At 40.7% G+C, this 25,093-nt stretch overlaps 2 protein-coding genes across 2 annotated transcripts; one reads left to right on the top strand and one right to left on the bottom strand.

The window, feature by feature from the left end:
* Window positions 1-17,304: 17,304 nt before the first annotated feature.
* LOC143534706 (uncharacterized) lies at window positions 17,305-18,114 on the bottom strand. Its single transcript, XM_077029135.1, has one exon. The coding sequence runs from the start codon at window positions 18,112-18,114 to the stop codon at window positions 17,305-17,307; it is 810 nt and encodes a 269-aa protein (XP_076885250.1).
* A 5,253-nt stretch (window positions 18,115-23,367) lies between these two features.
* LOC143534704 (uncharacterized) lies at window positions 23,368-24,496 on the top strand. The gene is made up of 3 exons (XM_077029134.1): window positions 23,368-23,533; window positions 23,618-24,228; window positions 24,431-24,496. Exons 1-3 carry the CDS (start codon window positions 23,368-23,370, stop codon window positions 24,494-24,496), a joined length of 843 nt encoding a protein of 280 aa, XP_076885249.1.
* Window positions 24,497-25,093: the final 597 nt, after the last annotated feature.

Here is a 25,093-nt window from a genome sequence, read left to right as displayed (position 1 = left end):
CCCCGAACTGTAAAGCAACCCTTATTTGATCTGCGGAGAACTGTACCACTTGATTGTTCACTGTAGCGCGCATAACCGGAGGATCAACTCTACAGTCATATTCAACCGTTCGCCAAAAGTCTTCGATATTTGGTAGCGAAATGGGAAGAGTAGTCGTGATGGCGTGAAAAATATGTGAGCGAACGAGGAATGAAATGATCTCACGATATTCTTCTATACCACTAGCATCCGGATCCCAAGTGATATACATGTTGTGACCCGGAAATAACTGTCGGTTGTTGTCACCACCTTCGTCACCACCAGCACCACCAGCCCCTGCCACAGCAGCCATAACTGCACAACAAACGGTCTAAATTAGAATAGTTTCTTAACAGATCATAACTTCACCTGTTACTAGTGGCGAAGTTATGATATCTTTTATGTTTAACTTCGCTGTGGCTCAACTTCGCCTGAGTAATAACGAAATAAACCATATAACTTATGGTTGAAGTTTCTGAAGAGGCGAAGTTAATCAGTCGGCGAAGTTATGAGCAACTTCGCCTAAACCTTAACTTCGCTTCTTTAATCGGCGCAACATAATGACCCAATTGGGGTTGTGTTTGATCGATTTTGCGAATGAAAACATGACATCGGTAGCCGATATAGGCTCAGATGACCATATGAAGACTAAAACACAGTTAACACGAATTGTTGAATGAGGGTTTAAAGAGCCGTTCAACCGAAGCCACAAATTGGATCATCAAGACACTGATTATCATCGAATGTTGCGAATTACGGGTCACAATGATCCTACAAACCTTTATCACTGACTGAGATCAAACAATAAGAGGTTCGATTCGGGGTATAAGTTCGCCGAGGGTTAGAGGGTTTGAAAATAATTTGACTTGTTTGACCAACAACCCTTTATATAGGTGGAAGAAAACCCAAGAGGCGAAGTTGTGATAACTTCGCCCCAAACCTAACTTCGCCAAGTCAAAGGCTGGTCAACTTCGCCTGTGTTGGTTATAAGTGAACTTCGTCATTTAGTAAACATCGCTGGTTTATAAAAATATGAGAATTACAAACAAAACATCGCCCATTTTAAGACCGAACCTTTACACAAGGAGCACCTTGCTGTTTAAATTTCCGGTAAAAATTTATACTTGACGATCAAGGAACCAAGTAACCAAGTTATTTAAATGTAAACCATAAAGCGAAATACAAAACGAAAATTTGAGTAAAATAGAATAGACGGGATCAAATTTCAGTCTTGATGAGCCTGCTTGTTTTAGAAAAGATCCGAACAGGAATCATACTGATTAAGCGGTTGGCACTCAGATCCGTGTTCAGCGGTATTATGACATAAAGAAACAGGTTGTATGCAGGTATAAAAGTTAGTATGGTTTTCATCGCTTCTGTGATACGGATTAGGTTTAATTAAGCTCAAAATTTAGATGGATATCACATGAGAGATTGTGATGCCTCCTATCTATTCTCAAAGCGTATTTGGCTTTCCCCAAGTCACCCCGAGTTGACTTCGACCCGTAGTGTCTGATTAAACAATGTGCACACATCTATCTTTAGAGTCTTCTTCCCGTTCTTTCTTATTCTCGAAATATTCTTTCTTGCCCCTTTCTTGATATTTGAAACAACATAAGCTTCAGAAGGCTTAACAATATACACATTTTTTTTTTAATAAAGACATTAATACAACTTCAAATTGTAGACAACTGCAAGTCCCGAATCTGGATCACTGCAGGTACTTGACACTCTCTTCGCGGGAATCAGAACACTCACAGGCTCGTGTATGACTGGGTAATCACTTTTCTGCCTATCATTCGGAAAGATGTATATGGAGACAAGCACAACTCAGAATGATTCTCCACATTAAATCGAGGAGATTTAGTTTGTATCACTTCTACTTTTACGCACCATAGAAAGCTACCATAACATACAATGACTGTTCTAGAGTCTTTTAAGCCTAATAACTTCACCAGTTAAGCACACAGAATTAGTTTTTCTATCACTTTCCAAGGTTGGATCAATTTTCTTTTAAACATCGTATTGAAACTTCGTACGAAGTTATAGACTTGAAAAATTATATCATCTCCCTAAAAAAAATTTTAAATCCTATCGCCCCGATCAAGTCAAAGTCTTCAGGTAAACGGCTATCCTGAAGATCCAATGGATCAGCTGGACCGACCACATACGAGTATGTGTCCTTCTAACTAAGTATGAACGACTATTTTTCAGCGAAAGAATAAAAACCCATCATAAACCGCCCCGGTCACTTTCAGTCATCTGGTTAATGGCTATCCTCATAATCTACTAGTAGAAGTAAGGACCAAACGTATCCGAAGATGTGTCCTTCAAACTTAAGCAACCGACATGATTTTAAGCGATAGTGATGTTTTTTTTTAAATAAAATGGAAAACAAGGTTACTCGGGATTGATCATCCTATTAAGCTCAACAAGATTTTGAAAACGGGATCGGTCAAACGCTTTAGTAAAAAGATCGGAAAACTTATCCAAAGAGTCAACCTTTTCAAGCACAATTAATTTATTCTCAGCACAATCCCGTATAAAATGATGACGAATGTCAATATGTTTAGTTTTACTGTGTTTAACGGGATTGTTAGTTACTGAGATTGCAGCAGTGTTATCAATGCAAATAGGAGTTTGTGTGAAATTCAGACCATAATCGCGCAATTGCTGTTGTATCCATAAAACCTGGGAGCAGCAGTTTGATGCTGCCATGTACTCTGCTTCGCAGGTGGAAATGGCTACTGAGGTCTGCTTCTTGCACTGCCACGACACCAATCTTCCTCCGAGAAACTGACATCCACCGGTTGTTGACTTCCTGTTCTGATTGCAACCTACATCGTCAGAATCTGTGTAAGCTACCAAATCCAGTTCTCCCCCTTTCGTGTACCACAATCCCAACTTAGGCTTGCCTTTGAGATACCGCAAGATTCTCTTCACTCCCTTCATGTGAGATTCCTTCGGGCTTGCCTGAAATTGAGCACAAAGACAAACTGCAAACATAATGTCAGGTCTAGATGCGTTTAGATACATTAAGGAACCTATGATTGCTCGATATTGAGTGGGATCCACATCTTCATCACTATCGGAATCAGCACCCAGTTTGTGGTTGACGCAGATTGGAGTGTCAAATGGGGTACTATCATCCATCTTGAAGCGTTTTAGAACATCATGGACATATTTTGTTTGATGAATAAACATGCCATCCTACTTCTGATCTACCTGCAATCCCAAAAAGAAAGTTAATTCGCCCATGGCGCTCATCTCAAACCTCTTCTTCATGACCGCTTCAAATTCCTGACACATAGTGACTTTTGATGCAGCAAAAATGATGTCGTCCACATAAACTTGAACGAGTAGGAAATCTCCCCCTTTTCTCTTGAAAAACAGCGTACTATCGATCTTTCCTCTTTCGAACCCATTCACAAGCAAGTAGTCGGACAAGTTTGCGTACTAGGCACGAGGAGCCTGATGTAACCCATATAAAGCTTTACTCAGTTTGTACACATGATCAGGAAAATCTGGGTCAGGGAAACCCGGAGGTTGTTCAACATACACCACCTCATCGACTTTACCATTAAGAAAGACACTTTTCACATCTAACTGGAACACTTTCATCTCTTTGTGTGCAGCAAATGCCAGAAATAGTCGAATTGCCTCCAATCTTGCCACAGGAGCAAACACTTCGTTGTAATCGATTCCTTCTTGCTGATTAAACCCTTTTACTACCAATCTTGCCTTGTTCCATATGATTATCCCTTTCTCATCTCTCTTACATTTAAAAACCCACTTTGTACCTATAGCGTTTACGTTCTGTGGTTTTTCAACTAATTCCCATACTTCCATCTTCTCAAACTGTGCTAGTTCTTCCTGCATGGATTCAACCCACGAGCTATCCTTTAGAGCCATTTGATAATTCTTTGGTTCAATCTGGCTGATGAAGCAGGTGTACAAGCATTCATTTATAATACCCGTGTCTTTAATGCTTGCATAAACACATGTGTGTTCATCCAAACTTCTTCTTGTTCGAACACCGTCAGACGGATTACCTATCACGTTCTCCAAAGGATGATTCTTGTGAATTTTAGTAATCTGAACCGGACCGACTTCCAGATCATTCTCAAGATTTGAAGAAAGTTCATCAGTGTGAGACTGAGGCTGAGAGTGAAATGGATTGTAGAATTCATCTTCATCCGATACAGCAGGAGTATCAACTGCTATTGACGAGGTTGGTTGAGTTTCATCATATTGCGGACGTTGCACAATGTTCTCATCGTCGTCATTCAGAATCTGTGAAGCAATTTTCTCATCAATGTCTGCAAAATCCAAGTAGGGCACATTAAAAGATTTGAAAAGCTTATTATAGTCGAAAGCCTCCGCCGGTCCCATGCTGGGCCTTGGTGATTTGTAACTAGTAATGTCAGTGTTACAGACCACCTCAACCTTGCTGTTCGATAAATTAAAGACTCTTCTGTTGGGTGTACCAACAACATAGCCAACTAATATACCTTCGTCGGCTTTCTCACCAAATTTAGAGTTAGACTTTAATATCGAACATGGGGACCCGAAAGGTTGGAGACCATTCAAGTTTGGCTTTCTAACAAGTTTTATTTAATCTTTTAACAGTTAAAACACGATTAAGGATATAACAGGCTGTGGCAACAGCCTCAACCCATAACACCACGGGAAGTTTAGCATCTTCCAGCATGGTTCTGGCTCCTTCGATTAGTGTTCTATTCTTCCTCTCAGCTACTCCATTTTGTTGCGGAGTATACGGGGCGCTGTACTGATGTTCTATCCCTTTCTGTAGGCAGAACATCTCCATCTGATAGTTCTTGAACTCTGTACCATTATCACTCCTGATGTACTTAACCTTTCTCCCAACAATATTTTCAACCTTGGTAATCAAGTTAATCACCAACTGAACTGTCTCATCTTTTGCCTTCAGAAAGTATACCCAAGAATATCGAGAGTAATCATCGGTTACAACCAAGCAGTATGACGTTCCACCTAGACTCTTTACATTCACAGGACCAAAGAGATCCATGTGCAGTAGGTCTAGGGTGCTGACAATTGAGTTAACCTTCTTGGAGTGATGAGTCTTTTTGTGTTGCTTTCCTTTCTTGCACGACAAGCATTGATCTTCAAAGTTAAAATTCTTCAAGGGAACTCCAAGTACCAGCCCATTCTTGACAATGTAATTCATTTTGCGAAGATGTATATGTCCCATTCTTCGATGCCATAACTCAGACTCAGACTCAGTTGCCTTTGACAGAAGACATGACTCTTTTGTTGTCATCTCAGTTGACCTCATATCCATTACATACATGTTCTTTTTCTTGGAGCTTTCATCACTACCCAGTCCTCTGATATCTTGAAACCAGGATAAAGAACGATTGCCTCATTTTTAGTAAAATGCACCGTGTATTCTTTGTCACAAATCTGAGATACACTCAACAAGTTATGCTTCAACTCTTCCACAAAATTCACCTTCTCTAACTTCATTCTTCCATTCGTCATAGTTCCAATACCACTGATTCTTCCTCCACTCTCTCCAGCGAAACTAACCCTTCCTCCTTGAACAGATTTCCAGTCACGTAACAATTTCTTTTTACCAGTCATGTGCCGGGAACAGCCACTGTCAACAACCCACATATTGTTTACAGTCCTGTTTGATTGTTCCTGCACAATAAAAGAAAAAGATTAAAATCTGGGGACCCAAGACCTACTGGTCTTGGGTCGATTAAATCTGTTGTCAGGCATCCAGTACTTTGGTTGCCCAAAGTCAGTTTGAGGGTGGATTCTGTTAGTTCTGAAAGGAAACCTTCTAGAGGACTGGCTATGAGGCCATCCAAACCTTCGAGAATTAACTGAATTATAATTGTAGGTTTGGTAATTTACTGGGAAAAAACGAGACTGATTTTTTTGAAGTCTTGGATTAGTCCAATGACTGAATTTTGGTGTGTTCACATTCTTATCAGCATCATAATTAGTATTCGTTTTATTCTCAGTTTTCGGAGGCCTCATACCTCTAAATTTTCTCTGTTTTAGAGGACAATCAGAAACAAGGTATCCAACTTTATTGCATCTGAAACAACTTCTGTTTTGAACTTTCGTCTCAATAGTTGTTGCAGACGTCGAGGTTGCGTTACTACCCGTTTGTCTAACATATGGTGGGACGAACGGATTTAGGGAAGATTTCTTTTCATCGGGCTTATATTCCTCCCCACGTTTTAGTAACACAACCTCTTCTTTTATCTCACCCAATTCGGATGACTTGTCCGAATTTGATGAGGCAGAGCTAGGGACAGAAATCGCAACATTAGAACTTGACTTACTCGTTTTGCTCTTATTAACTTCAGTTTCTTTAGTAGAAACTTTGATTGGAACTGTCTGACTAATCTCAACATTCGCAGATTGCTGATCACTAGGATCATAAGTATAGTTATTGTTGTATGGTGGTGGAACTTCAGAGAATCCAATTCTCCCTTTGTTAACCGGGGAACTTTGGACACTGATTATGTGATCTAACATATTAGAAGAATTTCTAAATTGTTCAATTTTTCTATTCAGTTCCACCACTTTTACCTGGTAATCAGCTATCTGTTTATCCCTTTCAGCAATTAGTTTGGTTTTTTCTTCTAAAACTTCATAACTGATATCAATTACTTGTATTTTTTCAGCTAGAGTGACATTAAGACTTCTGATATCCTTTTCACTAGCTTTTATTTTTACCGAGTAACTGTTTTCTCTAGTTTTAGTATAGTGATGATCTTCTTTTAAGGTTTTAAATTGTGTGTCCAAACTAATAAACTGATCAGTTAATGTTTTCAATTGTTCAGACAGGTTTTTACGTTGTTCACAATGAAGTTCAGAACTTACCTCAGAGAGTTGATCGTTCACTTCTGCCATATATGCTTGATTTTCTCCCGTCTCCCTCTCACTTCCTCCAGTTTCAATGTTTACCAGATTTGCCTGTTCGAACATCTCCTCAACTTTTATATTCCAGTTGTATCGACCGTTCTGTTGAGATACCATAGCATTATTTTCACTACCACCCCCATTATGTTGTGCAGGCCTGGTCTGACTTCGTTCGACTCTCTCATTTGTACATTCCTTAGCGAAGTGACCATTTTGTTGACAGTTGTAACATCGAACCTTTGATTTATCAAACCCTGGTCTTTCTCCAACGAACTTTCTACCCGTTTTCTTCATGAATCTCTTTACCCTTCTTACTATCATAGCCATCTGCCACTGCAGGTCCATCTCTTCCAAATCATCAGCATCGATCTGATCATAGTCTTCATCCAAAGTTGCAGGGTCGACTATTTTACCTTTGATGTATTTCTCATACGATGCAATGAAGGATGCATAGATAGCAAACTGTTGTTCAGCTAATTTAACACTCATGGGCATCTGTGAGTAGTTATAGCTTGGAACATTTGATGAGAAATTTCCAGTTGTGGCTTGAGGTTTTGAAGGATTACTACCTCCAGCTACGAAACATACGTCACCATCCATATTGAGAATCACATGACCATCTTGAGTTGAGTTTGATTCTCCCTTTGAGTAGTAGGCAGAGGAATCTGATTTTGAACTTGAGCTTGGAGTGAATTTCGCACCATACATTCCCGAATCCTGAACCTGATCAGTTGGTGTCTCCTTCCTAACCATGTTAAGTTCAAAATTTCGTAACTTATTGACCACTGTTTCCAAATCAATCTTGGCAAAGTCTTTATCCTTTCTCATCAGAACAGTGTACATTTCCCATTTCGGTGGGAGAGCATCAAGAAGTTTCTCTACTACCTCTTCTTCCTTGTATTCAATGGAGTAATTATTTAGTTCGGTCATCAAATGATAATATCGTGTGATAATATCATCAAGTGATTCGTTTTTCAGATACTTGAATACGGAGAATTGAGTCTTAAGCAGTTTTGTCTTGGAGGTACGTATCCCAACATTACCTTCATATCTATTTTCTAGCGCTTCCCATAGTTCTCTAGCAGTTTTGTATTTTTTGAAAGTATGGAGAATCTCTTGTGGAAGTGCCATTGTTATAGCTGCATGCGCTTTACTCTCTGCCTCATACATTTTCTTTTCATCCTCTTCCATTTTACTGTACTTTTTAATCTGTTCACGACCTTCAAACAAGGATGTTGGTGGAATGTACCCGTCTTGAATGCAAACCCACATCTTAGCATCTTGATACTTCACATAATGTTCAAACCGATCTTTCCATGCAACGAAATCGGTACCCTTAAGCAGTTTTGGAGCTTTAGTTGCTGAACCGGCTTCAACCTCCATCTTTACCAGTTCTGTGATGTTTATTGAAGTCATAGTTGAAAGAAACAAGACTCAAAATTAAAAAAAAATATACTTTTTGTGAACAGTAAGCAGATAACAACTTCGCTTGAAGCTTAACTTCGCCGAACACTCAACCTCGCTAATAACTTCGCCTTTTATTAACTTTGCTTCAGTAACTTCGCTTAAACCCTATAAGTTCACTTAAACCCTACGTAAGTTGATGGCAACTTCGCTTGATGAACACGAGGTTTTGCAGGTTTTAGCTGGGTGTATTGCGAGGTATGCGAAGGTGTTTGGGGTATATTTGATGGTGGAATATGGGCAAGACACAAAAACTCGGTATTTCAACGTAAACTCATTCCGCGAATAGTCGAACGGAACGATCTTAACACCCGTGTGATAATCCCGAACCACACAATCACGAGCAAATGCTCTGATACCAATTGTAGGTTCCCAGCCGGATCTACACAGGAATATCTCGTAACACTAGGGTGCGGAATCCCCACGTAATACGATACGAGTGTAAGATAGATAACACGTTGAATCAATAGAACAAACACACAGGGTAATACTTTAAACTCGATATATTGCCAAGCTTCAACACGTGATATCAATAATCACTGACCCACGTTCTGGAAAAACTTCACCTTTTAAGCCGAAGTGGAGGTTTAAATAGACCTCGACAACTTCGCCTAACATACTAGGCGAAGTTGTGATAAATTCGCTTCACAAGTTCGCTTACATCCCAGGCGAACTTATACAAAACAATATTCAAAACCAAACAAACAATCTAAAACGATTACAGACACATACAAAACACAAGATACTGAACTACTGACATCATGCACCAACACAGTTCAGCCTTAGAAGAACAAGTGGTCCGCCAAGGCGTCCCTATCCAAGAGCTCGAGACGGAATCAAAGGTGCAGAAGGAGCGGGCGGCTCTTAATGAAAAATGAGCTGATGATATGCAAGCCGCCTACGACGCGCTTCTGCAGGCGCGTGATGAAGCGGAAGCCCGTGCAGCAGAATCTTTAAATGAAAAACAAAATATAGCTGACGGGTTCCATGAACTCCAGGAAAGGGCGGAGCGGGCGGAGAGGGAACAACATTGGCTGCTGGGCCAAAGTCTTAACGCGGTATGTTACGCCACTCTTCCGCTGTTGCCCATAGTATTGTTGCTATCAATTTTTACTGAATCTGTCTTTCTTCCACAGGTTATTAGGCATATCAAGGAGGGAACAGAGTTAACCGATAGCTTGGCTCTCTTGCTTGCTGCTTCTTCCAATTCTGGTCGCGTGTTGGGCTTTAACGAGGGAATGGGTTATACCCAAGCCGGTCGTCCATTTGAAGAACACCCACTACACGGACGGAATGTTGGCCAAGAATATGACATGCGCCTTCATGAATATGACAATTTATCATTTCCCTTGGAGGGCATGCTTCTGGAATTTGCAGTGGCTGACGACGGTGTGGAGCGGTTGAAGGAGTACCTGGGGGAATGGACGGAAGATAGTCCGCCTACATCTCCTGAGGACACGTCCGCCCAGGACCCTTAGACTAGATTTTTAAACTTGTAATTTCTTTTCATATATTGTAATTATTTCTCAATCATGAATGAAAAGAAATCATATTTTAGATATTTTCTTGTGAGTTTTGTATTGTTTCGTGTTGGGATAACAACTTGTGAGATATTTTCTAATTAACCATATTTGAATTTTGCAAGTGGCATGAGAGTAATGACATGGAGGAAAGAGAAATGTCGCAAGATAACTGATAAGACGTGTATACGTCTTTTGACAGTCTGTTTTTGCTTTTTCGTCTTTCCCGCCTGACGTGTCAGCCTCCCATTGGGCTATATTTTCTCTCTCCACTGGCGCATGACCAATCACATTAATTGCGATGTGTATAAATAGGCCATATCCCACCTCTTATTGATTCTTATCTCGTTCTAATTCTCCCACCTTTTCTCAACTCCAGATTTGAGATTTTCAATTAGTATTGTCATCTAATCATTCTCTAATCTACGATGGGTAAAGAGAAGAAAAGTGACCCCTCCATAGATACCGTTGTTCTCCATTGGAAGGAAAGGGATTACAAAGACATCATCAACATCTATGGCTTAGCGCATAAGTGGGAACCCGAGTATCCGGCGGACGGGTCAGTCGCCACTAAACCGCCAGCGAAGAAGATGGCCGTGTTTGCGGACCAATTCACTACCGGGAACTTCAGGTTGCCTGTGATGAAGTTTATGCAGTCCGTCTTGACGACCTACGAGATCCACTTATCGCAGACCCATCCCTTTGGGATGCTGAGAATTCGACACTTCGAATTTTGTTGTCAGGCTCACAACATAGAGCCTACTGTAGGTCGGTTCGCCATCTTCTATAAGATTGCTAACTGGGATGGGTGGTACAGTTGGTCTACCACCAGGAAGGGACCCATTGGTACTGAGTGGTATCGGAGTCTCCACGAGTGGAAGCCCAAGTTCTTTTGGATCCGGGAGGACGTGATTCCTTTCGAGATGACATATCGGAAGGCCGAAGAAGGGCTTCCCGTGGTCCGCGCTACAACAGAGGTGAACCTGTCGTGGTTCGAGACTCTGATTCGCACACCCACTCCCATGCGTGCGATACATAAGGGAGCATTGGTGGCTCTCATGATGAGTCGTCTATGGCCGTTTCCCGACTTGGAGCCATATTACGAAAAACCCAACAAAAGTAAGTTTGTTTTTTGCTTTTTAAGGGTTCAGCCTAAATTCTGACTGTTGATTTCGTTTATGCTGGTGAGGGTTTCGTCTTTAGTATGCTCCTAGACCATGAGGAAGGTCTTATGGTGCGTCGTCCGATTGATCCAAAGGACGCGCCCATCCTTGAGCGTACTAGCAACAATTTCTTGTTCTTCTCCACGATCCGCTTGGAACCTGTGGTTTTCGAAGCGAAGTATGCTAAAGGTGAGGAGTTCGTTGAAAAAGGTGAGGGAATTTTGAAACCCCGACCAATTACCGCTGCTACTTCTAGCGGGGTGATAGTACTTCTCTCGTCTAGCGAGGAGTCATCATCCCGCGAAGAAGGAATATCAGTTAGTGGTACTGAAACATTAAGCATCCTACATCCGACTGTAGGTCTGACCCGCAAGCGGAATCAGGTTCTAATCACCAAAAAGGTGACAGGTGACGAGGGGGCTGACATCACTAGAGGAGATGAACATCGAGCGACTGATGATGTTATCAACGACGGTGATCGTCCAGCAGTTGATGCGGGTGTTTCCAAGGCGTCTGGCAAGCGAAAGGCGCCATCCAAGCCTTCCGTTGCCCAGAAGCCGATGAAGACGAAGCTAGCAGCCCGTCTTCAACAACTTGCACCCACCGATGATTCTTCAGGTGACTTCGATAACTTTTAAGCATTAATAATTGCTTTTTCATTTTCTTGAAGTATGTTGCTGATATAAACATGTTCCTTTGCAGAGTTCCTGAAGAAATCTTCTGAGGATTTTTCTGGTCCGAGAGGATCAACACCGCCTGCCACACCGCCAACATCTCCGCCGACAGGTGTGCAGGATCCGGTAGTTATCGCAGATACCCCTCCTTCAGGAGGTAAGAAAGAAGATAACTTAAAAGACCCCGTTGTTTCTTCACCTTTCCAATTTTCCTATCGTTTTAAGGATCAAGGAGGGATTAGTGCTTACGGCCGTGGCCCAAAAGCGTCATCGTATTAGCATGGGAAGGACTCCTCGATGCATCGTCCGCGTTGGTCTTTACGCCAAGACTCGACTTTTTATGACGTGGACATTTTCCAGGAATACCTGCAAGGGAGTCTTCCTCCTACGGAGAGGGAACGTCAGCACGGGCGCCAACGCCAGGAGTTATTGAACTCCTACTCTTACAGCCTAGCCAACACTGTCTCTACCACTCAAGAATTATGCCAAGACTGGTTGGGCATGGATGAAGAGTGGGAGGAAACGGAGAATAGGGCAACCCAGGCGGAGAAGGAAGCCAATGACAATCTCCTGGCCGCTGATAACGCTGAACGTCAGTTGGCAGACGCCAAGACGGCACTGGAGGCGGAGAAAGCTTGCCGGTCTGTTGTTGAGGAAGCCAAAATTGCTCTCCAGCAACAACTGGATGAACGTGATGAGCTCGTTAAGACTTTGAAGGCTGAGTCAGCCACCAAAGATGAATGCCTTGCCACTTTTGCTGCCAAGAACAGGGAGTAAGCCTTGGACTACGCCTAGCACACGATGGAACTCATCCGAGCAAAGGCGGATAAAAAATGGTTGTTGGCTGAAGGAGTTCCCAAGGTGACTCTCACTTTCTTTCAAATTCTTTGTAGATAATAGTTATGCCTAGAAAGCCTGCTTATGTCTTTTATGTTAACAAGTCATTGCCCACATCCGGAAGAGCGATGAGCTTGGCAACTGTCTCGCCACACTTCTGATCGCGTCTTCTCAAGCTGGCCGTCAAGCGGGTTTCCGGGAAGGTTTCAAATTTGCTGAAGAAAACCGAATTCTCGAGGAATACGTCTTGCACGGCCAGGACACTGCCAAAATTCTTGATAAGAAGACGAAGATTTTTGACAATTTGAAGTTATCAATTGAAGATCAAATCATCGAGCTTGCAGATCAAGAAGATGGAGTGGAACAGTTGAAGGAGCTCCTTGCGACTGAGGATAATGACCAAGAAGAAGACGAAGATGTTGTACGATAATTATAGTCTTGTATTTCTGCATAAGTATGTCTTCTTTGTAACTGACATCTTTTTGTAATCCCTTTTGTACATTTATAAGAAGTTTATTTCATCCGGTACACTTTGTTTTATTCTTCATAATATAAGTGTTTGTAGGATCTTCTTATTTGTCAATAAAGGATTACATCATTTCTTCTGTTCGGACGTATGAATTTCATCTGGTACGCGAACTAGAACATGTGTATTACATAAGATTAGAATATGGAATTAACAGACTTTCATAAACAAGGCATAAGCCAAACGAAATTACAAGAGATGACATTACATGTCTTTCATTAATCTACTAGGCACGCAGGCCAATAAAAAAAAGGTAACATGTCTTGTTAGATGTAACATTTCTTTAGCTATGCCACATTCCAAGTTCTAGGGACCTCGGTCCCGTCCAACTTTTCTAACTTGTAAGAACCCTTGGATAACACTTGTTTAACCTTGTTAGGGCCTTCCCAAGTTGGGGCCAACTTGCCCGGGGGCTCTTGGCCTGAAGATTCATTACTGCAGAAGACAAAGTCTCCCGCATCAAACATGCATTTTTTGAACCACGAGTCATAATATTTTTGCAATTGGCGTTTATAGTTATGCTCGCGGATCGATGCCAATTCCCTTCTTTCTTCGAGAAGGTTGAGGTTCATTCGTAACTCTTTATCATTATCATCGATTATTAGAGTTCGTGCGGATGGAACCCCGATTTTAGCCGGGATCATGGCTTCGGTGCCATAGGTTAAACTGAATGGCGTTTCAGAATTACTTGAATTCTTCTGGGTGCGAAAGGCCCAAAGTACATGGGGCAGTTCGTCGACCCAGCCGGTTCGTTTAGTGCCTAACCTCGCCTTAATCCCTTCTTTTATTGTCCGGTTGGTCCGTTCGACCTGACCGTTCGCTTGCGCATGAGCCACAGATTTGAAAATCTGAGTGACATGAAGTTCTTTCAACTATTCTTGTAGCCCGCCATCCACAAATTGGGTTCCATTGTCACTCACAAGTTCTAGTGGAAGGCCAAATCGGCAATTATGAATTCCCAAAGGGATTTCTTGACACTTGATGCCGTAATGGATGCGATTGGTTTGGCTTCCACCCACTTTGTGAAGTAATCAATGGCCACGATTAGAAATTTGACACGTCCCGGGGCTTCACGGAATGGTCCAATGATGTCAATAGCCCATTTCTGGAACGGCCAAGCGGAAGTAACTGGAACAAGTTCATTCTTTGGTCGCAATGTGTTGGGAGCATGACGCTGACATGAATCACATTTCTTGATTTCCTATACAGCATCTAGGTGCATTCCCGGCCAGTAGTATCCAACATTCATAAGCTTTGCTACGACCATTCTTGGTGCCGCGTGAAGACCACAAATGCTTTAATGAACTTCTCAGATTAAGTAGTTCGCGTCTTCGGTATCCACACATCTAAGTAGTGGGCCAAGGAAGGAACGTCGATATAAAACGCCAGCGTTCATCTAATAGTTCAAGGCTTTGTGTTTTGTCTTCCGAGCCACGGCCTTCTCTTCTGGTAGGACTCCTGATGACAAGTAAGCCATAATTGGTGTCATCCAGGATTCTACACCAGTTTGGATTACCAGAAATTGATTCTGCGGGATGGATGAGCGATCTAAGACTTCAATACGAATGTCTTTAGCAAAGTGCTTGAAGTTCGTTGAAGCCAATTTGCTAAGGGCGTCCGCCGACTTGTTCTCACTTCTCTTAATGTGAACAATTTTGAACGAGGAGAACTGAAGAATCAAGTCCTTCGCCTGCGACAGATACGAAACCATTACATTGTTTTTTGCTTCATAAGTCCCATTGATCTGCCCTGCTATCAGCATGGAATCCACCCGCGCTTCTAAGGGCTTTACAAAAAGTTTTTTAGCTATCCTTAGGCCTGCCAGAAAAGCTTCATATTCCGCCTCGTTGTTAGTACTTTTAAAGTCTAACTTGATGGCGTATGTAAACTCATGGCCCTCGGGATTGACTAGCCTGAGGTCTGCGCCAGATGCCTCGCTACTGGATGCTCCATCCATGAACAATGACCAGACTTGTCCTTATTGCGGAGGTACTTGGGGTTGTTGTTCAACTAAACATTCTTTTTCTTTATGCTACGGAACCTCTGTGACGAAGTCCGCTAGAACTTGCCCTTTTATTGCTGGTCTGAGTTTGTATTCGGCGCGTTCACCCAGTTCGATGGCCCATTTCGCCAATCGCCCAGACAATTCAGGTTTGCTTAACACATTCTTGAGTCTGTATCCTGTCAGCACGTTGATGGGGTGACCCTGGAAATACCTGCGGAGTCACCTGGCAGCATAGACCAGCGCCAGAACCAATTTCTCGAGCATTGAGTACCTGGTTTCTGGATCTGTCAACGTCCTACTAACATAATAGATTGGTGTTTGGAAATTTTTTCTGTCCGTCAGTAGCACGGCTCCAATGGCAATGTCTGTTGCAGACAAATATAGTGTCAGAGGTTCACCCGCGTACGGTGCGGTTAGGGTAGGAAGCTCCATTAAGCATTTTTGACCTCTAGTAATGCTTGTTCAACTTTCGCGGTCCACTTGAAATGTGCCTTCTTGAGGAAATTTCTCAAAGTTGAAACAAACGGGTAAGATTTGGCTGCATGATTTACTAAGAATCTGTTCAGTGCAACCAATCTTCTGTTGAGTGTCTGTACTTCCTTAAGGGACGAAGGGGAAGGCATGCGGGCTACTGCCTAGACTTTATCCGGGTTGGCCTTAAAACTCGCGCCTGTAACAATTACTCCAAGAAATTTCCCTTCTTCCATCCGAAAGGAACACTTGGCTGGAGTTAGCTTCATGTTAATGCTTCTCAAAGTTTCAAATGTTTCTTCGATGTCTCTCAGCAACTGATCTTCCTCAATGCTTTTGATTACGAGATCATCCATATAAACATCCAAGTTCCGACCAATCCGTTTCTTAAATGCTTCGTCCATCAACCGCTAATATGTAGCACCCGCGTTTTTTAAACTAAATGGCATCATATTATAACAGAATGTGCCTTGGTCTGTGCGGAACGCTGTATTATCTTCATGCCCCGACGCCATGCGGATTTGATGATAGCCTTTGTAGACATCTAAGAAACACTTGAATTTGAATGGGGCTACAACATCAACTTTGAGGTCGATTTCCGGCAATGGATAACAGTCTTTGGGACACACCTTGCTTATATCCTTGAAATCTATGCACATCCGCCATGTCCCATTGCTTTTAGGGACAATGACTGGATTGGTGACCCAAGTCTAGTATTGTATTAGGCGGATGATTCCAGCATGTAAGAGGTCCTGAACTTGGTCATTCATTGCTTTCGTTTGTTCTGGCCCATCTTAAGCTTCTTTTGGAGTAAACGCTGGGTTTACTCGCAACTTGTGTTCAGCATTCTTTCGCAGGACCCCGGTCATGTCCGCGGGCTGCCACGCGAAGACGTCAACACTTTTTGCCAGTAACTGCTTCAAAAACGTCCTTACTATCTCAGAGATAACGGGTCCAATTGTTAAAGTTTGATATGAGAATTTTTTTTAGCACCCATTTCTCGGGTTCGGTTTACCTAGCTTGCTTCGAAACTTTGCTGGGCTTAGAACTTTCTATCGCTAAGCAATGGCGATTGATATGAATGATAGCCACACCAGTGCGAGTCGGAACTCCGACTGCACCGTGTGCTGTAGAAGGATGGGCATTGAAGTCACCGATCGCTTCCCGACCCAAGATAATGTCATGCTTTGATGTTGCTGGTAAGACCAAAAACTCGACCTCTTCGGTTCTTGAATGGATTCCGTAACTGAGAGTGGCCGGAAAGGATATCACCCCTCGCGGGTGCATTATCTTGCCTCCAAATCTAGATACAGGAGCATGAATGGGTTTCAAATTCTCCTTATCTTCTTCATCTAGCTGCTCAAAGCACTGCTCGTAAATTATATCCAACGTGCTACCAGTGTCGAAGAAAACGTACTGTGAGCGGTAATGGCCAAAAAGAGCGGTGATGATCAAAGGATTCTTGTTGCAAGTGCCTTCTTTGACTCGTGGAAAAATCACAGGCTCATTTTTCCACTCTTCATCCAGGAATTCTCTCATCTTCCCGCCAACCTTGTGTCCACCTTGAATCATATGAACGTTTAAATCTTTCACTTGCTTTTTGGGCGGGCCCTGGTTATCTCACGCGGGAGCCTTACCAATCCCAGGTTTTCCACCTTTGACCAAATGTCCAAGTTTCCCTGTTTTCACAGCCGCCTCAATCTCATTTTTTTAGAGCAACACACTCGTTCGTATTGTGACCGATGTCGTCATGGAACGAATAATGTTTCTTGGTATCAAGGAACGATCTCCTTGTGAGTGGCTGTGGTTTCCTGAAATTCACATTCTCCGTAGTAAGGATTTCAGTGGGAGTCTTTGAAAGTGGAGTCCAATTGTTTGAGCCTCGAGTCGAGGAGCCTGCTTTGTTTTTATTGCCAATCAAGGATCTGGCATCAAATAACTTAGACGCCTCCGCGGACGGCTGGAGTCTAGACCAAATAGTTCCTTTTTCCTGCTTGTTCGGTCGCGGAGTCTGGAATTCGACTTTCAAGTTCTGTTTCTGATTATTGGTTGCCAAAGTCTTTTGGGTTCTTGCGAACAACTTTGCCGCAATCATAATTTCATCCCAAGACTTGGGCATTCCATCTCTTCCAGTTAATGTCCAAAATAATTCATCACTTTTTACATTCTTGCGAAAAGTTCCCCGCAACATATCTTCACTTACTCCGCCAATATTAAGACTTTCATTATTGAAACGGGTAATGAAGTCTTCGATAGACTCATTATTCCGCCTAACAACGTTCAATATTTCGGTCGGATCTCGAGTGTGTTTTTTCTGCTGACTAAAGTGCTGGGAAAATTTTGCTACAAAGTCATCCCAGCTCTTGATTTGTCCATCCGGAAGCTTTTTAAACCACTCTCGCGCTGCACCAGTAAAAGTTAATGCGAACATGTGGCACCAGTATGGGAGAGTCCAACCGCTGTCTCCTCCCACAGCCACAAAGTTCAGTAAGTGATCACGGGGATCAGTCATCCCTTCATAATTCTCTACGGATGTTGGAATTTTAGCATTGACTGGAAACGGGGCAGCTGCAATTCATGCAATGAACATTGATTTTTCAGCGAACGCAGCCGGGCAGTATGGCTTAGGAAAGTCTTCCTCAACATCACTGTGATAACCCGCCTGGCGAACTACCGCATGCGGACGGTTAGTTCCTTCGTGCAAATGAAGGCGGCTATCGCCACTGTAATAACTGATATCACCCGGACGGTATGACGGGTCGTAACTGGCATACTCGTCAAGGTAAGATGGCACACGCATGACCATACGAGGACGGTCATGCTGTCTCCAAACTTCCCTAGGATCTCTCTCCGTCTGAACGCTATGACGGATCTGACTACTCCTCGCTGTTGGAGGAGGGGAAAGAAACTTCCTGGGAGATTCCTCATAATTTAGAGTACGAGCCTGGAGTTGCTCTTCACATACTTGTCGCTCATACTCCGCTACAACCTTTTCTTGTTGGATACGGAACCACTCGTCAGGAGACAAGGGTCCCCTAGTTTTGGAACTACGATGGTGAGTTCCCGCCGGTTCGGACTCGTCAGAATCGTCTTCCAGAGCTAATTCTGAGTGAGTCCGGCGAGTTTCTTTCGTCATTCGCCCGGGATTGCCAGATCTGGAACCTCCTGGCGCTGTGACATGCCCTAGGTCCGTCAGAGTAGGACCCACTGGAGTCGTGGCATGTCCTAGGTCATATGGATTGGAACTTCCAAGTGTCGTGATGCATGCGAATACATTTGAAGTAAAGCCAACAGGTGCTTCAGTATCAGTGATTCGTGAAATAGGTACAGGAGTTCCCTTCGGCCCCTCATGAAGCTTACTCATATCGTACGAACCAAAAAACCAACAAAAGCTTGTGCAGTTCTAACACCAAAATGGATGGCGCCAATGAAGAAACACTGATCCAATTCCCTCAATGGGTCTTGGATCTAATGAGTCAACCGGGTAGGATACAACAACAACCAACACGATATGAGCATAACTTCCTAAAGTCCAGTGACCGGAACCTGCAAAACAGACACAGTGAGCTCGTTACGGGAAGGACAAGAGGGGGGGGGGGGTCTTCCCGTAACCACCCTCCGGCGTGAGAATAAGTACAGTTCTTAAGAAGAGAAAGTACTTGAGTATTGAGAGTAGATACTTGAGAGTGAATGTGTACCTCATGTAGATGGAGAGGGTATTTAACTATTTATAGCCGAAGGATGTGAGAATGTGATTGGGCCAGCTGTCCCTTTCTAGAAGATACTCTCGCAACCACCTGGACGCGTGTCCTCTTCTGATAGGTTGAGCTATACGTTGCATTTGCATGGGTATAACAACCTGGACACGCGTCGCTTTATAATAGGGTGAGTTAATTCCTGGCCATGTGCACGGTTATAACAACCTGGCTAGGTGTCTTCTATCCATTGGTTGAGAGATCACGTATTGCCCAAGAAAGTATCTTGGTAAATCTTCTAGAAAGGAGACGGTCATTTACAGCTGTCCTGCTAGCATTTCCTTCCGGTCATCTTGGGGGGTAGATGTGCTATCCCACGGATGACGTCTGAGGGTGCCTGGATGCTTCCGCGTGTGGTACAAGGACGTTCTTCCTTTACACAGTTATGCGGGTGATCCATACGTTCCGTGGGTGTCTCATTGGGAGCTTCCTATTGACCCGCGGGTGATACTTAAGGGTATTTGGGTCCTTTTGGTACCTTACCTCTATACTACTATACGTTGTTATAATATACTCTAAAACATACTTGGTGAACTAACCGTGTTTGTAAAGATTGAAAAGAATATAATTTCAAATGTTATTCTTAACATATTATACTATGTATATTGTTGAAGATTGTAAATAAAAAAATATAAATAATACCAATATACTATCATTTTACGAAACAATTTTCTTAATCATTAAATAATAAATATATGCTTAAAATTTGATCCATTTTCTAAAATCAATCCATGTATCTATTGAATTTTTTTGTACATTGTCATATAAATTTATAAATAATAAATATATTATGCTTTAAATATATCCAATTGTTTTTCGGATAATTTAGTAAACTATATATTTTTTAAAATGTAAGGATTGTATATACCGATAACTTTCATATATAATAAAGTTTACCAAACTTAGTTTCTTATTTTTTTTTATAAATGATTGTTTCGGATTTTTGAAGAACTTAAATTTGTTTGTTATGGGTCAAAAGTTGGTAAATAGATTGTTTGGTACAAATTAACTACATTTGACTCAAAATTTGTTACAGTAAAAACGAGTAATCTGATTATTTTTAAAAGTTTGTGAATGTAAATAGATTATCATCAAACTTGCCAGGGGTTCAAAGTTTTGACTTGAAAATGTCAACAAAATGACAGTTTGAATTTTGAACGTGGCTTTGAATTCATTTTCAATGACATTTTTTTAAATAATCAAAAGATTCAGGATTTGGAAAATTAAGTACTTTCCCTATGACTATTAAATCTAAGAAAGATGACGAACATTTCCGGCATGCCATCTCCAAGCCTATCAATGATTCTAACTTTTATTAAATTTACAACATGTGTGTCAACATTGATTTTTCCTTCAATGGTGATCATCATGTTGTTTGTGAAATATGTCATACAAAATTATGCTCAAGTGAATCAAAACATTCATAAAATTGAACTGGTTAACGTGTTATTCTTTATGTTATCATTATGGAAAAGTTAAGAAGGCCATTCAAACTTATCAAAATATTTTTCATGGTGTAGTTCAAAACTATTATTATATGAGAAGTCTTCTCCGAAATTGATTCATAACCAAAATTCTTTCAATTATACAAATATGATACTGAGAATGAAGTTTTCAATAGACGGGGCGTTCTTAGGTGTGTTTTTGCACATGCATTATTTTTTTATGACATTCATTTTAATAAAAATAATTTTGTGATATAAATAAAATCAATTTATATACACATAGTATTGATACAAACATTTTTCTATATACATTATTTAGTTATATTTACTTTATTTATAACTTTAATATTTGGATTATCTGTGTGTTACACAGGCTCTAAATCTAGTTATTGAATATAAGAAATTGTTTCCAAAAACATTTTTTGAATAGTTTATTTTGAACTAAATGAAAACAAAACGTAAAAGTTTTATTATTTCAATTTTAGTTTTCTATCTATGCTTTTTATATAGAACATTTAATAAGATATTAAATAAGATTAAAAGTGAGAAAAAAAAATAAGTTTGTGTAAATACTTTTCAAATTATTGATTTTGATAAATATTTTTTTTTCTTCACCTATTTAAGTAAAAAAAACTCATAAAACTCCGTATAAATAAGCGGTTCATGATATTTTGTTGACGGAATAGCAAAACTAGTTATTTATGTTTACACGTGCTTTTAATGGTTGTCATTTAGCAAACTTAATGACAGAAAACATCCTTTATACTTAAAGTTCATTGCATTGTTCGTCCTTTCCACTAACAAATTAAACTCCGCACATAAGGATATTTTAGTCTTTTACTCGTACTTAAAATAAAATATTAAATAATATTATAATCTGAAACACACACACACAGATGAAGGTTCATGTACAAAGTTATACTAACATGAAACGTTAACAATACTAATCTATCAAAAATGAGTACGTATGGAACAATAACAATCTACATAAACAATGTTTTATAAAAAGAGAAAACCTAATAATAACAACAAAATAATCAAAATCAACAACAAATACTGTGCCGATCGTGGTTGGCAGCGCGCGCCGTCACGGCGTGCTTCGGCACCTGCGTGCTCCTGACACCGGCCTGTAGGCACCCCATTCGGCCCGTCTTGAAACACGGACCAAGGAGTCTGACATGTGTGCGAGTCAACGGGTGAGTAAACCCGTAAGGCGCAAGGAAGCTGATTGGCGGGATCCTCCTAGCGGGATGCACCGCCGACCGACCTTGATCTTTTGAGAAGGGTTCGAGTGTGAGCATGCCTGTCAGGACCCATCATAAGAAAAAAACCTAATGATAACAACAAAATGTGAATCAACAAATACTTATAATGTTTCATAATCGAAAATAAGAAAATACGAACAAATAATAACACCAAACAATTATACAAACTAACATAATAACAACAACAACAACAAATTGGTTCTTATTGTTAAAAATAAAATGTAATTATTACACACAGTCTCTTTCTCTTACACCGGCACCACCAGAAACCACCATCTATACCAATCCACCATACCCTAAGATTACTTCTATTGGCAATCTCATAATGAGATTGGAGGACCCAAAGTTAAAAAAAATTAAAAAAAGAAAATAAAGCAATCAAGTTTGGTAGAGGAAACTCATATTGCAATTTAAACTAATCTCCAATAACTTAATTATTCAATTAACTTTTAATATTCGAGCTAAAAAAATAATTAAATACACGACATTTCATAAAAAAAAATTATGAACATTCCGACATAAAATTTATTAAAAACGGACTTCGTTAAAAATATTTTTTTTAAGTTGGGATGGATTGTGAATGTGTGTTAAAAATTGAGTAGGGTTGGGTGTGTAGATAGAAAAAATAGATACTCGTATTATTATTTTAATAAAGATTGGGCTGTGACTAAGCAGTTAATGCGGAAAAATATCGGATATCGGTCAAGGACCGATATCTAAAATATCGGTTATCGCAGTGAGATATCGGTAGTTTAACTTCATGTAAAATTCATATATATAGCAATTTTAACATTAATAACTCAGTATAGTCTCATACCATTAACAAATTAACCTTTTACAAATTGTAAAATACTAACAATCGTAGCAAGTAAGGATTGATTAAGACTTAAAACACTAACATTAAACCCTAAAATTTGATAATTAAAACTTAAAACATAGATATCAGGAATATCGGTGATATATTGGTCAAATATTAGTTCAATATCGGTCAATATCATTGATATTATCGGTACCGATATTCAAAAAGCCACAAACCACCACCACCACCACCACCACCACCACTACACTATAGCCCTCTCGCTTGAACCCCAGCCCCAAAACACCTAGAAACAACGAGGACCAATGGACCTGTTTATGCTTTGATTATTCGGAAAACCCCCCCAACGATTTGCCTCTGGTTTTTGTTGTAAAACACACACGATTCATGACCTGGAGGTGATTGTGGTGGTTTTTAATCAACCACACCAACTGTTGGACGTAATGCTTCTCTGAAAACCTTCAAAATATTCAACCAACCAACATGACCTGGATGTTCATCAGAAGAGCAATCACAAGGTACCAGTTTCAACCCATCAAACACACTCTTTCATTTACCACCTTACACCCTTCTATTTCTAAAATTCAAACTGCTCTTCACTCCAATAATAATTACAATATTGATAACGACACCTGGCAACTTTCAACTGGTTTAAGCTCCTTACCTTTTCATCATAATAATAATAATAATAATAAAGGGGTTAGTAACCTTAACCTTGACCACCCAAATTTAGATGACCTAGGGTTTGATGATTTGAGAATATGTGGAAAGCTGTTCTATAAACTTGATAAAGATTCAAAGGAGTATGAGGAGTATAATTACAATTTCCATAAAAATAAATCTTCCAAAACCAAGTCCAAGCTTACAAAACCAGAAGACAAAGTCGGAGAACTTGAACCCAAACGAAACCATGGAAACGTTGAACGGAGGAAGTCGGATGACAGACTTTTTATTGAAAAGAAGAAAAGGGTTTTGACTTTTAATCAGGTTACAGGGCCATACCATGAGCCATTTTGTTTGGATGTTTATGTATCGAAAGGGTCGGTTCGTGCGTGTGTCGTGCATCGTGCCATGAGTAACGTGGTGGCGGTCGCGCATTCGATTTCCAAGGACATGAAGTTTGATTTGGGCTCGACTAAGAGTCATGCGGCTTGTGCTGCTGTGGGGAAGGTGTTGGCCCAAAGGGCGTTGGCTGACGATATTCATAATGTGGTTTATACGCCGAGAAAGGGGGCGAAATTGGAGGGAAAGCTTTTGAATGTGGTTCAGTCTGTGATCAACAATGGTGTGATGGTGAAGATCAAGCTTAAGAAGAAGAAGGTTCCAAAACCCGGGTTTCATTCTGTAAAATATAAGCCTAATTAGCCTTGTATCGTATCGGAGGTCTCAGGCTCAAATCCACCTGTGGGGTCCAATGAGTTTTTCAGTAAAGGGTTTTCAATGTTACTACGGAAAAGAAATTTGTAAGGCTAATTTGTTTCTTCGTGGGTTCTGTTACTTATTTAAGTTATGATTTGCAACTTTATTGTTTATTTTGTATTTCTAGTTGAAGTATGAAGCAATAGTAGTGGATTATCATCATCAGTTGTGTAGCAAGTTAGATGAGTTGTAAGGTGAATAATTTCTAAATTTAAAAAGATTACAGTAGCTTGATAAATGCCTTCCTTACATGATATATATACTGTTTGTAGTAGTTGAATAATCAGAAGGTGGCGATTCGTCGTTTTTTGTGCATGTCAAAATGGAACGAGGTTGAGTTGACTCGACACGACACAAGCGAGAATGATAGATGAATTAGTTAGTTGTTTGTCAGGTTATATGTTTGTCTATTTCTTTGTTAATTTCCATGTAAGGATTTAACTTAAATATGGTTCCCTCTGTATTAGAATCTTGTATAATGTAAATACATATATGTATAATGCATATTTATTATAGTTCCTAACCAGATGGAATAAGCCAATAACCTGCTCGGAATATCAAGAAAAATGGAGTTGGCAAAACAACATTAGGACGTGTGTCGCAACTGCGTTAGTTGGTGCTTAATCCTGAAGGCGAGTAACCACCTTGGCCTTACTATTATTACAAAGTCGCTCATTCCCAAATCGCATAAAACTTGTGTTGGACAACAATATTAGCCAAGTCGTGTAAACTCATTTGGTGCCTAGTGAAATCTAAGGATGTCAGCATTTCATTGGCCATGCTTACTTTG

This window comes from Bidens hawaiensis, unplaced genomic scaffold (genome assembly GCF_021521415.1).
Source record: "Bidens hawaiensis isolate Kalapana, Puna unplaced genomic scaffold, B.hawaiensis_p1.1 tig00010300_1, whole genome shotgun sequence".
Classification (NCBI taxonomy): Eukaryota; Viridiplantae; Streptophyta; class Magnoliopsida; order Asterales; family Asteraceae; genus Bidens; species Bidens hawaiensis.
This window is presented reverse-complemented; position numbering and strand designations above follow the sequence as displayed.